The 15,721-nt window shown below is 41.2% G+C and overlaps 1 protein-coding gene across 1 annotated transcript in view; it reads left to right on the top strand.

Annotated features, from left to right (window-relative positions):
- Positions 1-15,721, top strand: part of ndrg2 (NDRG family member 2) — a 50,647-nt gene that overhangs the window by 15,916 nt on the left and 19,010 nt on the right. The window contains exon 2 of the mRNA XM_085255458.1: positions 14,107-14,192. Within this exon, the coding sequence (XP_085111584.1) occupies positions 14,118-14,192 (75 nt within the window). The 5' untranslated portion in view covers positions 14,107-14,117. The remainder of the gene's footprint in view (positions 1-14,106; positions 14,193-15,721) is intronic.

Below are 15,721 nucleotides of genomic sequence, written 5' to 3'. Positions count from 1 at the left end.
ACAGCAGTGAAGTACTGCACACTAACGTGATTTGTTTCAGGACAGAGGACAGATTTGGTCCTGAGAGTGTTTATGTCCTCGGCACCTGGGTCTCTTCGCTGTGCAGATTTGTGTTAGCAGGGTGATAAATGTGTGGGATTGCATTTTTTGTGCATGTCACATGAAAACTGCAAATCTCCAGTGACTTTAGTTTGGAATTGCAAAAAAAATGGGGCAAAATGTGCTTTACTGCATTCAACTTTTTATCTCTTGTGAGATAGTTTACTTTTACTCCCTTTGACTTTTTTCTGTGTAAGGAAGAGTCTGCCATTGTACATGTTTTATATCGAAAATGCATCACAGACTGTATATAAAAGATTGATGTAGCTTTTTGACCTGAAAAATTAAACCAAGGATGAGTTCCCTTCTTCCCAGGAGACCTACTGCTTACTGCCTGAGTCGGTTACTTCAGGGAACCGACTGAGTTGACTGTGGAAGGTTTTTGAGTACAGTGAACTCATTGCTATGTTCAAGAAACCATTTTGAGACAATCTGAGCTTTGTGACATGGCTTGTATCCTGTAGCCATCAGATGATGGGTACACTGTGGTCTTAAAGAGAGATACATGGATGGGTGATATAGCTTTATTTAGCCTTGCAACTTGCAGGCAGCATCACTTATTAGTGCAAGTAAATGAAGGGCATTTTCATCCTTCTTTTCCAATGAGCTGTTCTTATTAGTGACACACTTGTTAATTTGAAGAGAGACTATTGAAAAGAGGCTTCAGCAGCAGCAGTATTACAGCGCGACAGCCGTGACTAAGGCTGCCACAAACTAGTCACCAATTATTTATGCGATTAGTCGACTAATCGAATCATGCATCTATTTGAGGTAAAACGTACAGCTTATTGCACCAGCATGCATCTGCTCTTATATAACTATCATTACCTTACAGCAGGGGTCCCAATCCCAGTCCACGAGGGCCGGTGTCCCTGAAGGTTTTAGATCTCACCCTGGGTCAACACACCTGAATCACATGATTAGTTCATTACTAGGCCTCTGGTGAACTTCAAGACACATTGAGAAGGTAATTTATCAATTTAAATCAGCTGTGATGGATCAAGGACACATCTAAAACCTGCAGGGACACCGGCCCTTGTGGACTGGGATTGGGGACCCCTGCCTTACAGCTTTAAGTGTTTCAAGTATGTGCTAACTAAAAATAAAGACAAGATGATAGTTTTTTAAACTTTTAATGAAATTTGCAGATTGTCTCAGTAAAGTCTAATAAACTCGTCCATCTGTTCCTTGCTATCTAGAATATAACAGGATATTGGCGTAAATTCTCGACCATCTCACACTTCTGTTTAATCAGTTTTCTGTGTGGCGTTTATTAGCTGTTTGAAAACTATAACTCAGCCAAATTGATTTACTCAGGAACAAATAAAACTAATTTAAAAAAAAATAAGAGTAATATTAAAACTAAGTAGCTGTCACCATTGTTGGAATCTGGAATTGACTTGGCCGCGCTATGAATTCTGGGATAGGTTGGGCCACGAAGGATACACCCGACCCGTCCTTCAAATCAGGGGAAATGAAGAACGCATTTGTCGGCTGCAGTCTTCAAATTTGGACAACCTTCGTCGCATCGCTATAACGTAATCGGCCTACAAACGCGGCCTCCTGAGGATGAGGCCCCTGAATTTGAACACAGCTACGATACCAGAGACTGCTTCTTCTTCTTCTGTGGTGTTTAATGGCAGCTGGCATCCTTGTACATGCAGTGCTGCCATCTTCTGTTTCAGCCCGTTATTACACCCTTAAATCCTACTACTTATTCCTGTGTCTTTTGGGATCTCACAAAGCTTCAAACGTGCGTCGACTATTAAATTAGTCGTTGCACTTCCTGTTGTATGAAGTACAACCAGTGACTGACAGAGTGGTTTGGTTATATTTGTGTTGCAAACCGCCAGCTTCCTTTTTACTATAGGTGCTAAAACGTCACCCGTAGCTCAGCGGTCTCCAACTTTTTTTGCGCCACGGACCGGTTTATGCCCGACAATATTTTCATGGAAATACAACAAAAATAAAACTAGTACCGCTACTGAAAAATAGAAGATTTATTCATAACACACGTGAAAAGACCCAGGAAAACCGAGTTAACAATAAAAATGATAACAAAATAACGCTGAAAACCGATAAAAACCCTGAAAACCACACATTTCACACCTGAGCCTCAACCCTCGCGGCCCGGTACCAAATGACTCACGGACCGGTACTGGTCCGAGGCCCGGGGGTTGGGGACCGCTGCCGTAGCTGACATACAGCTCTCGCTATATGCCCAGGCTTATCTTGTTGTTGTATGCATCAGGGAACATTAATGCATGGTGTTGCTATACCAACAATAGAAAGAGATGATAATTTTGTGTCATATAAAAATTGATTATTGTGGAAGATGTGATATGGCATAGCAGTGTCTGGGTTTTTACTCAAGGAAAGCAATGTATTACACCTTATGTGTGTGGTTTTTTTTTTTTAAAATAAAGCAGTATGTTACTTGATTACTCACCGGAGAAAGTAATTTGTTACAAAACTTGTTACATTACTTACTCGTTTCTCTGTGAAATGACCTGAAATGCATGGTCACGTGATTACCATTGAACAATATAAACCTGAGGCTACATCCCCACACACCAACACAACCCCTTGCTTCTGTCACTATCACTGCTCCTCAAGATCCATATCGCTCTACCAATTTCCTTCTGCTGCACACAAACTGAAATCAGCTGGTTGTAGTTGAAGTGCGTAGGAAGATATTGAATTTTTTTCTTTCTATCTGCATTTGGTAACACAAGTAACAACATTTTGTATCTTTTATGTAATTACTGAGTTTAGTCTCCAAAAGTTGATTCTGTTCATCTGGATGTAGCGTTTTTTGGGAGAAACGTTTTGTCACTCATCCAAGTGACTTCTTCAGTCTCAGCTGACTGCAGGTTTCCCCAACCTTATAAACAGTACATTTGCATAATGACTGAAACCAGCCCACTGAAGGAACAATGGGCTGGGAGGTCAGTTCCTTAATCTTAATTATGCAAATTCTCATGACCAATGATCAACAACCACTGACCAAAACCCACTGATCAAAGACCACTGATCAATGGCCATAAGTACCATTCACAGAGAGTTGGGGAATGGCCAAACGCTACGTTCAGATGAACAGAATCAACTTTTGGAATTTCAATCATCCATATTTACCTGGATGATTGGGCATCAAGATACTGAGTTAAGTACAGTAAAAAACTTACTGAACAGGTCTAATGTGATTACAGTAACGAGTTACTTTGTAACTTTGCAACACATTACACCCAATACTGCTGGTCAGAAACAACACTCAAGTCAGCTGTGACATTTAATCACTGCTCATTTGGTACTAAGGGGCCAAGGAAATAATCCCCATGTACCATTACACCACCACAAACCTACACTGTTATAGCAAAGCAGGGTGGATCTATGCTTTCATGTCATTCCACATACTGACCCTACAGTAAAACAGGGTAAAACAAACTCCCAGTGACTGAATTATAATTTTATTTGAGTTATTCATTTGACTGGTAGATTATTTTTGCCAGTTAAAAAAAATGGTTTTAAAATCCTACATGAGTTTGAGCACATGAAGAATGCTGTTCCTGAGTCATATTTCCCCAAACAGCTGTCTTTTTAAAAAATGTCACGAACTGTGAAGAGACAAATATTAATCCCTCAACCTCCTGCCACTCATCACCCTCTCATGTTTTCATCTCCTCGATAGCGACGCCTTCACACGTTGAAGCGGCCGCGCCAGATGCCACTGGTTTAACCTTTCAGAATTTCAACCTTCAGCCTACATTCCTGATATAGGCCACTTTAATGCTCAGCGCCCTACTTTCAGTGTTTATGTGTCTGGGTGCGTGTGCGAATTTGAGTGTCTGGTCGCCCCTTTTTGTTCAGAACTGCAAACACTGGTGGAGAGTGAGAGCAAATGAAAGAAAAGAGTGTGCCAGTGGAAACGTTTGCCTTTTTTTAAAACTTTCCCACTTGCTGTTGGGCGGTGAAAGAGACAGAAAGAGGATGGGAGAAATGAGACAAAGACCTGCAGTGACACAGAACGGGGAGCGATGATTGGCAGGAATCGAGAGGAAGGTGAATGTCAGCAACGTGGACAAAGATGGATGGAGAGTGATGGAGAAGAGTATAGAGCTGTGAGAAAGAGAGAAAGAGAGTTTAAATTAAGAGAAGAAAGAAAGAGGGCAGCTGGAGCGAGGGAAACTTTCCCTGTTGGTCAGCAACTTGGTTTGCCAGCTCAGCAAACAAAATTTGACGGCTGATGATTGATCAAAGCAAAAAAAATCTGGTTTTTTATTTGTCTTTTTTCATGTGGATGCTTTTACTCTATAGGATTCTCTTTTGTGTTTATGATATAATAAAAATCCACCAAATTGCTTGTTCTGATGGCATGAGTACAAGCTTCTGTGTCTCTAACTTTGCTGGCAGCTGAGTCTGTTGGCAAAAGCTTTTTACTCTTGCAGTGCCGCAAACTCCATTTATAAATATGCATCGCTGTTGGCTGACCTTTTTCACATGATATTTTAATGTTTTCTTTAAGTCAAAACATTGAGAAGACGTGATTTACTTCTAACTAGCTGTGTGTAAAGGTGTCAGTATAACCCAGACTACACCTTGTAGTCTTCTAAAGGAAATAAGAAAAGCAGTAGGGATTGAAAATGATGCTGACAGAAAACAGTTCAGTGGATATATAGACAGTGTACTGTAAACTTAGCAGTATTTCTTGAACATCATTGTCAGAAGGGGTGTTTTTATTTGCCTCGCTATCAGCAGGCTTGGGAGGTTTTATGTATTGTGGAGGTGTTTCACAAGTTTTTTGCAGGCCAGCCTTTGTAGACACTAAAGTGTGCATACAAGCTAGTAGCACATGCAGCTGCACTGGAGTAGGAATATGATGAAGTTTCATAGTGCCTAACAATGTCAGCATCAGGTGCATACAGCTAGAGGACGCTTGAAGTACTCTGGTTTGTACTTTGCATGATTATGTTGTTTTTTGTTCAAGTGCTGGCAGTTTGTTTGGTACTAATGCAAAAGTTGAGTAGGTGGAAAAAGATGAGGACGGGCTGTAGATATTAGAGTTGGTGCATGCCAAACTTAAAAAATGTAAGTTTGCCAGCATTTTCTCTGATAATGTTTGTTCCAGAAAACTTTTACCATGCCAGGATATTTATCACCATTATCTCCGGGGAAGAAGGTTATTGTTATTCCTTTAGCCCACATTCAAGTCCATTTAAAGCTCTTATTTGGCTGCTGGCTCCCTTTAGATGATCCCACTTTGCTTTAGTGATGTTGAGGTCCGAGCTCTGGGAAGGCCAATCCATGACTGATTGTGTTCCATTGGATGTGTTTCTAACCAGGTATGCTTTCTAGTACTGTGGCAAGGTGTTTGGGATCATTGTCATGTTGAAGCCAATCAGATGCTTTGCAAATGGTATTCCATTAAAATCTGATGGTACTTTTCTGTGTTCATAATTCCATCCAGTTTGACGAGATCTCAACACCATTGACTGAAATGCAGCCCGGAGCAATGACAAAGCCTCCACCGTGTTTTACAGAAGGCTGTAGACATTTGCTGTTGTACCTCTCTCCAATTTAGAAACCAGTACTGATCCATTACAAACCCACTGATCTCTGATCTCTGCTTGCAAAATTCAGAAACTCAAATTTTTTACTTCAGGTCTCTTTTTTTGGTCGTTTATGTAACCTTCTTCCAAAGTGGTCACAAAGGCTTTTCAGTAAAACCTCACCGGTATTATGTAGCTGCAATAAACCTTTGCTGGCAGCCTCAATCTGAAGTCACCGCGTGGTGACATTGCATTGTGCTGAAGGACGAAGAGATGGAGTCGGTGTGACAGAGCAGGATGAGGAAAAGAAGGGGGGAAGGGAGCAGGAATGACAGCAAGGATTGACAGAAACCCAACGTGACACACTGGACTGAGTGGGCCCTCTAACGGTAAACAAGTGAGCTGCCATCGCGCTGCATGATTAGGAATGTGTATAAAACAAGGTTGGATTCATTTAGTTGAAGCAATTATGTGACACAACCTGATTAGACAATGAACCTGTTCGGAGCAACAACCAAACAGCTGTTCTCTGATAGCTGCTGGGTGGAAGCAGAGTAGAGGCAAATGAAAGGCAAGCTTACCACCTTCCCTCACTTCTTACTCTTCATGCAAATCTGTCTGTTTCTCTCCATCTTTCTCTTTCTATGGTGACAGATGCTGCCTCCTGTGCAGTTTAGCAGTTATCACACGCTCTAAAACACAATGAACACACTGACTCGGAGAGGCACAGATAAAGAAAGATGGATGATAGTAGAGCGTCGGGAAGCTGTATATAAAAAGTGTGTGCGTGTAAGTGAGATCAGATTAAATGTAAAAGTGAGTTACATGAGACGTAATGTCCACTTTTACTGATGCACAAGGTCGTCATGTGACTGCTGTTTTTGGCAGCTTGTATTCCTGAAGATCATTTAGATTCGTTTACTACTGGCTGCTGAGCACTATGTGATGTTTCAGCAGTATTCAGCCACAGCGGTCTTTATGCCTACAGTGATAAATATATTATCTTTAATTGCTCCCACAGTGCGTAATTAAAGGCTCCAAATACCAGGTTTTTGATCATTTTGGACAAATATAGTAGCAGACAACTACTTGCTGATATAGAGCAGAGCAGCGGCGTGCTTAATGGAGAATGAAGGGCTCTCTAAGTGTGTTGTAATCAGAGTGTCTCTGTTATATGCTGTGGTAGCTGTTGTTGCTGCGTGAACAGTCAGGCCTTTGCATATTTATAAAATGACAGCTTGCACTCCAAAGTGTTAAGATGAGATTTTGCTCCAGTGAAGAAGAAAAAAACTCAGTCTTTGATTACAAAGACCTCCAACTAAGTGAACAGCCATTGGTTTGGGAATCTTCCCCAAAAATAAAAAAAAATAAAAAACCCAAAGCAAAACAAAAAACAGTACTTACCAGCTTTTGAATTTACTCTTTTGTCATAGCAAGCATGGAAGACCTGTCACCACACTGATGTCCTAAATGTGTTCTGTGCTTATTTGATTCATTATTCAACTGATTAACGTTTGACATTGAGCTTGATGACTCTTTTACAGCTGTACTAATCTACATATTTGCATCAACAATGGAAAAACGACTGCATGAAATATGAAAGACATTTCCAGAAATGACAAGCCAACAGAGAATTAATTATCAGCCCAATGCAGTGAGCAGTGGAGAGCAAAAGAAAAAAGAGCCAAAGGCTTCCACATATAAAGAAATCTGAGACACATTTTTTAGCTAATCAACATTTCAGACTTGTATTAATAGACAGCAATATTCTTTGCCATGTCTTTGCATGACGCTGCTGTAAATCACAGAATTACATGGGGTCATTTTCTGTGTGTGTGCAGATCATTAATCGAGTGTTTTAGTGCTGGGAACTCTGTGTTAGAGCTCGTCTGATTTATCATGCCAGTATCAGTTGATATTAGCCATTTTCTGATCGATCAATATCAAGATTTATAACAAAGGCAAATATAAAAGGTAAAAAAGAAATTTCGGAAACACCCTTCAGCCAAGTCTGGAAAAAAATATATCAGTATCTATATCGGAATATGGAATTTAAAAGTACCAAGTGTTGTATCGGTCTAATCCGATAATGCCCTATAGTATAATATAGGGCTCTAATCAATCAGTCAGCAGAACTATCAGTGGGAAAAATGACTTGGTCTTATACAGTTTTTGAGAACTGGGCCAGGTTCATTTCAGGCAAAATAAAAAGCTATGATTATAATCAGAATTTTAATTTTTTTGATGCACTGAGAAATGTATTTGCTGTCATGCAGACACACTTTTTCCAACAATTGTGCATTTCATGAAAAGCTTTTTGGGCCAGTGAAAATCATATGAACATGGTGGTTAACAAACCCGACTCTACTGTCGATATTATAAGTTTTACATTCTTGACGTACATCAAGGCTTTAACGTCATTCCTATTTTTCAGTTATGGATTATTGGTTTAACAAAACAGCTAAAGCAGCTTGATTCACTAAATGATTATTGATCCAGGAGGGCAATAAAAGTAAAGCAATCGTTGCATACAGAAGTCATCTTTGTGCTAAATATGGTATCTGTCTTTGTGTCATGGAAAATAACTACTCTGCATAGCTACTAGTCATCTCTTTTATGGAGAAACTCAATACTTTCCCTTAAAAATACAAGAGACCTATTAACACAATTAAAGACTCACAAAAACAAATATACTTTGCAGGCATATCCGGACATGTCAGACCAATGATAATAACATGGGACAAGCTGTGGCACAGTAATCTACATATCAAGCAGGACAGGATTAAGGCTAAGGTCATAATGTACAAAATTACAAAACAGAGACTTTGGGCTTGTGTGTATGTGTTTATATTGTCATTTTAAATTCCTAAATCTGCCCTTTTTTAGGTAGCACACTTCACTAACTTGAGTCCTATCGTGTAGTTGCATTTGGGATCAGGTTGTTTCTACATAGAATATTCCAGTTCTGTTTATAAGCCTCTCAAAATAGCCTCATGGTGCCTCTTTTATAAATACCATAGTACGCTTAAGACTCACAAACACCATTTCCTCTGTCATTTCAGTCAGTGTGGATTTGATAGCAGTGAAGTGAAAATACCCCAGATGAAGTAGCATCTAGTCCAAGTGCTCACATCCTGTATTTGCATCAGTGCATGTGTTATTGTGCCAGATGCTAAAGGCATTAAATCCCCAGTGAAGCAGTCAAAGTCTTTGGCAAAGCCACAGTCCAGAAACAGGCTTGATATACCCGCTGGACATCTAAGAGATGGGGGTGGGTTGGGGAGCTTAGTCTTTACTACTTCTCTATTATTTTTTGCTTTTGTAAGATAGCAGCAAAATTAGCATTCTTCTGATGTTCATAAAAATTCCTGGACCTGCATTAAAGTTGACTAAAGTGTGTTCACATCGATCTATGAAGACCTAATCATTTTCACGATTCACGCAAAAATACATTCTTTTTAAAAATGTGAACATCACCTGTGTGTTGGTTGTCTTTTTCTCCCTTATTGTCTGTATTTTTTACAATACTTTTGGAACTATCTGCAGCATCCTGAACTTCTGGTCGAGCAGAGCCAGCAGTGTCTCACTGTTTTCTTGTTTTTAAATACGTTGCTAGAAACTTAATGATCAACGATCCCGTTATTTTCTTTCTAAAATTACTCCTCACATGCTGAATGTGTATATTAAAGATATTTTCCTATATATTGATAACAAGAATAATCGACCTTACTGATTAATGCCAGTGTTATTATTTCCCGATCAATTGGAATCTGTATTTTTAACAGCTGATAAATTCAAAATAAAGACCTTTCAGATTTTCAAATGAACAATTATCGGCACCGATATTGGTCTTAAAATTCTGTATTGATCAAACTCCAGTACTTACCGGGAAATTATCCCAGTATCAGTTGAGCTCTAATTAAAACTAACCCACTTTCTTTGTCTCAAAGTGTAATTCACTGAACATATGTGGCTGATTAATCCACTCACTGCAGTCTGTTGGTGTTCTTGTCTTTAAATGTTTTAATTGCTCTGTCTTAATAATCTGCCTGCTGAATTGTATGTTTGCTTCAGTACTGCCTTAATTGTAAATTGATCGATTCTTCTGTGATAAATTATGTTCTTATTGATTAATCAGCCATTTGTGTTCTTCATTAACTGACACTTATCTTGTCAGACAAAATTTAATAAAAGGAAAGCAGCAGATAATTAGGAAGCTGGAGCCATAAAATTCTGGGCATCTGTCTTAGTTGTTAATAATTTTTCAGTCAATAAATGATGATTTAATGAATTAGTTGAGAAAAAACAAATTTATTTATTTAGGTAATTGTGGGCTAGTTTGGTGCCAAAATGAACAAATATTAAAAGACTCCAGCTTTTATGAGCAGTTTATGCAGTTGTCTGCTAAGCATAGGAAGTATGTAAGACATTGTGCATTGCATGATTTTACAGAATTGCATTTCAGGAGCAGCGAAGAATGGCTTGGTTTTTTTATCTACAGACTGATTGAGTGCCAAATACAAGCTGCCTGTATAGTGTCACATATAGCACGAGGACACACATGGCAGGACGGTATATGGAGCAACGAGGCGAAGCAGACATGTGTGCCTGCCCAAACCACAGACAGCCTCCGTTCAGTGAATAATTGATAATGACAACAACACTGTAGGTAGTTACGGCACCAAAATGGATTTGTATACAATTTTGTAGACTGACATCTGTTGGCTCACAGATCAGTTGACTCTAATCTGTCTACAGGATTTTCTCGCCATTAGATGATTAACATTTTTTGTTCATTTTTTTTTCCTTTTCCTCTTCAGCCAAAACTACACTGAACAAAAATATAAACGCAACACTTTTGTTTTTGCTCCCATTCCCCATGGGATGGACGTAGAGACCTAAAATTCATTCCAGATGCACAATATAACCATCCCTCCCAAACAGTGGTCACAAATCAGTCCAAATGTGTGGTAGTGGGCACATCTGCTATATTGAGATAATCCATCCCACCTCACAGGTGTGCCACATCAGGATGCTGATCTGACATCATGAGTAGTGCACAGGTGTACCTCAGACTGCCCACAACAAAAGGCCACCCTGGAATGTGCAGTTTTGTCTCACAGCAAAATGCCACAGATGCCACAAGCAATGAGGGAGCGTGCAATTGGCATGCTGACAGCAGGAATGTCAACCAGATCTGTCGCCCGTGCATTGAATGTTCATTTCTCAACCATAAGCCGTCTCCACAGGCGTTTCAGAGAATATGGCAGCACATCCAACCGGCCTCACAACCGCAGACCTCGTGTAATCACACCAGCCCAGGACCTCCACATCCAGCAGGTTCACCTCCAAGATCGTCTGAGACCAGCCACCCAGACAGCTGCTGGAACAATTGGTTTGCACAACCAAACAATTTCTGCACAAACTGTCAGAAACCGTCTGAGGGACGCTCAACTGCATGCCCGTCGTCCTCATCGGGGTCTTGACCTGACTCCAGCTCGTCGCCGTAACAGACTTGTGTGGGAAAATGCTCACATTCGATGGCGTCTGGCACGTTGGAGAGGTGTGCGCTTCACGGATGAATCATGGTTCACATTGTTCAGGGCAGATGGCAGCTGAGAATGTCCCAGTTCTTGCATGGCCAGCATACTCACCGGACATGTCACCCATTGAGCATGTTCGGGATGTGCTTGACCGGCGTATACGACAGCGTGTACCAGTTCCCACGAATATCCAACAACCTCGCACAGCCATTGAAGTGGAGTGGACCAACATTCCACAGGCCACAATTGACAATCTGATAGACTCCATGCGACGATGTGTTGCACTGCATGAGGCAAATGGTGGTCACACCAGATACTGACCGGTTCTGGGTCCCCCGACCCCCAATAGCGCAAAAAACTGCACATTCCAGGGTGGCCTTTTGTTGTGGGCAGTCTGAGGTACACCTGTGCACTACTCATGATGTCAGATCAGCATCCTGATGTGGCACACCTGTGAGGTGGGATGGATTATCTCAGTATAGCAGATGTGCCCACTACCACACATTTGGACTGATTTGTGACCACTGTTTGGGAGGGATGGTTATATTGTGTATCTGGAATGAATTTTAGGTCTCTACGTCCATCCCATGGGGAATGGGAGCAAAAACAAAAGTGTTGCGTTTATATTTTTGTTCAGTGTATTATATCCCAGTCCAGCATCCAGGAGGCTGGTAAACAGATGCTGCTTTCTCCGAAACACAAATGCTGAGGAGGACAAATCTGAGTGCTTCCAGAGGCTGAAGTGATGCAATAAAATCATAAAATAAATGAGTGGATGCCTCCACTGAGTGGCTGTCATTGCGAAACTGATACTGAGTGAAGGAAAGGCAGAGAGAGACACAGGCACAGTGGCAGGGGTGATAAAAAATAAGATGCTGATAAATGCAATAAACTGATACACAGATGAATGTAAAGGGAGTGGAGGAGAGATGGATGGTCAACAATGGAGGAACTGAGGGTTTGTGTGTGTGTGTGTGTGTGTGTTGGGGCTCTTTGGTGACTAATCATTTCCATGCGCGACACAGAGAGAGACACACAGCTCCCTCGGGGCCAGCAGTTCATTTTCTGATGAGTGCACACATGCGAGCGAACACGCACACAAGGACACACACATGAACTTGCAATCTCCCCCACCCCCACCCACCCGCTTCCTTTAATAATCTGCAGACAGAATACAGTCATCGGTTTATGGGAGCATGAATTGCGCACGGGCACGCTCGCTCGCACAAAAAGTGATGTCACAAGGTCCCCTATTCCACGTTTAAATGTCAGATTGAGCACAATGCTTTCAGATAGGCACAATAACAACCTGAGCACGCTCACTTCCTTTCAGCCTCGGTAAATGCTGCAAGCCAAACCACAAAAAAATCGCTGCTCTGTGGCACTTGAGATTCTCAGTGTGGGTAATTTTCCAAAATAACAGAAAATAGTGTAAGATGACAGCATGGATGGTAGTAATACAAAGCAGTTCTTGCTGACAGACCTGCTGTCCACTCTGAAAAATGTCCCGCTGTGTGTATGTGCAGCTGTCATCTCCACATGATCCAACATCAAATGTCTTAACTTGGTTTCTGAGCGACAGTTTGTCAGTTTACTTTGTCCCAGTGAGGAAGAAAACCCCAAACAGTTCAAGGCTGCAGACCTTCAGTGTGTATTCCAGCTGCTGCTGGTTTTGTGCCATAAATCAGGGCAAGCTGTGATTAAAAAGTCAGATTCTCACAATAATGTAAGGAAGTAAAATAGAACATGGCTGCAAGCGGCAAGTCAATGTGTGGAATTTCTCCCACTGCACCGATCTGAGCGTCGTTTGATGTTATTTGCATGTCAAAGGTCCCTATGTATGTGCTGCTGCAAAATGCAGTCTATTAACAGGTCTTGCAGATAACTAAAGTGTATGAGAATAAATGCAAAAGCCCTTCAGTTGCTCCAGATCAATCTCAGGTGACATACTAACATCTGAATGAATGAATCGTGCAGGTGAACCGTTATTTTGCCATTTCTTTAACCATGAAAGTAGCACCTTAAAAATCCTGTGGCAGTGGGATGTCTGGAGTCGTGACTGGGAGGGCCTCTGATTGAATTCCCAGACCAGTGCAAAGATCAATGCGGGGAAATTAAATAAGCTTAGCTTCTCCTTCCACCTTTGCGATGCCCGCGGGAGCAGCTTTTAGCTCCTAGTTGCTGCGGTGGAGCTACAGTAACGTGCAGTAACAAACACTGTCGCTGTAAAGGTGTGAAGGTGCCTGAAATTAAGCGACACGCTTGACCAAGTTTCATTTTCCCCTTTGAAAACATTGTTATCAGCCGCTGGTTTGTTGGCTGTCGTTTCTCACAATCGCACAATGGTGCATTAACTTATGTAAAGTGCTTAGGAAGAAATGTTGATGCACTTTCTCATTTTATTGTTACTTTATACAAATATCAACACAACAAAGTGTTTTAATATAATAATATAATTTTGATATAATGGATATAATATATATCATCAGTGGTACGCATTAACACTGGTAAAAAAACCAAAACTTGGCTGATATATCTTATTGTTTTTGTTGTTTTCTGTACTAATAAACAAATGAATAAAGAATATTTACAAAATATCCTGAACACTTGTGTTTTTTTTAAGTGTACCTCGACTTATCCATCTGTCCTTTTGTCTTTTAGCTCCTTCTCCCTCTGTCCCACAATCCATTTCTGCTCTACTGGGACTAATTACTAATTAACTTTCAGTCCCACAGCGCAAACAGAGTCGCAGAGGGCAACAGCGACATACAGTATTTAATCACTTGTTGTGCGTGTGCATAAATGCCTGCATCGGCCCTTTTATGTGTGCTCCATGCCCCTATAACAGTATCCAGTATTTCTGGAGGATTGACTTTAAAAATAAGAAGTACTCATTGTGCCTTTTTTTCTCCGTGCAGGAGGCAACACCATGACAACAGAAATGCAGGAGATCGCCATCACGGAGGATAAGCCTTTACTCACGGGTCAGGCTGACACCACCAAGGTCTGAGATGGAGCTCTTACAGATACATGCATGTTATACAAGACTAAATCTCCAATATACTATGATTTAATGTAATCTGATCAATAAAGAACATCCGCACACACACACACACACACACACACACACACACACACACACACACACACACACACACACACACACAGTGAGCATGACATGAAAGCACAAGCAAACCAAGAGAAAGAAAAAGAGGGCTGGTGTATGTGCAAGTGTGTCACTATGTGTCCTTGCTGTGCATGTGTGCATGAATGAAAGTGTTTTTGAGTCTGAACAAAGCCTACATGTGACAACATGTGTTCCAAGCACATTTGTGCATGACTTTGTGCGTCAGTGTGTACTTATATAGATGTGTGTGTGTGTGTGCGCACAGCTGCAGCACTGGCTCATATCTGCCAGGTTGACGTCAAAGCCCCGAAGGATCGGGAGCAGATCCTCTGCTCTGCTGGGCTGATGTTGCCGTGCAGATGCAGCGCTGCAGAGCAGAGCCCCCTTGTGGACAAAGAGCAAAACACAGTAGTGAAACAAAAACAACAGAGATTTTTCTGCAGTGGTTCTCCTGGTGTGAACCCCAGCTTTGGCCTTTCTCAGTCGAGTTTACACGTTCTCTAGTTGACAATGTGGGCACTCCACAGTGTGGCTTCCTCCCATGGTCCAAAGACGTGCATGTTAAGATAACTGGTAATTAACTCTAAACTAGCCATTAATGTGAGGGACTCTGCAGTTTCTAACTCGATCCAGTGATTTTTTTAATCTATTTTCCAAGCTGTGACTAGCATTGATCTCTTTTAGTAACTAATTTCCTGATTTTTAATTGTTTTTAATAATTAATTAATACTTCTTCTATCTTGATATATGCTTCAGGTAAAATGGTAAACAGCAGTTTTATCGGAACATGACCAAAAACACAAGAAATTCACAGAGAATTAGAAGTGAACAGACAAACCAGTAATGGACAAGCAAGATCCGGGACTTTATATACACCACACATGGTGACCTATGACCAGCCGTCATAGGGAGAGAGGCGGGGCATACCCTGGAGAGGTTGCCAGGCTGTCACAGGGCTAAAAGATGACAAATCAGTCTCACCGATTAATCGTGGGAGTGTGGAAGGAAGCTGGATTAACCCGGGAGAGAACCCAGGCAAGCACAAAGAGGACATGACTTCACACAGTATTCAGACCCAGGACCTTCCTGCTGTGAGGCAACAGTGCTAAACTCTTTATATACACACAAGGAGCTCGTGGGGAACAGTTAGAAACAATCAAGAAGTCAGGGTTTACAGGAGGATAGTACAAAAAGCTCCTGTGTCTTCTACATACAAGTCTTTGACCTCAGTGGGAAAATAAATGAGGTCAAAGAATTAAATCAAAATTTGTAAAAGAGGACAAAATCAGCCCAGAGAGTGTGACCGCACTTATGAAACAGTAGCTGTTGTTGACGTGGTTCTGCTGTGGACTACCGGACACACTTGGCCCTGTCGGTTCTTCATGCACCCACAGCGTCCTACCAGT

Source organism: Mchenga conophoros, linkage group LG3 (genome assembly GCF_057382185.1).
Source record: "Mchenga conophoros isolate Kocher_MC1m ecotype Shallow Benthic linkage group LG3, M_conophoros_male_GT1.1, whole genome shotgun sequence".
NCBI lineage: Eukaryota > Metazoa > Chordata > Actinopteri > Cichliformes > Cichlidae > Mchenga > Mchenga conophoros.
Note: the sequence above shows the minus strand (reverse complement) of the source record. Positions and strands in the feature narration are given on the sequence as shown.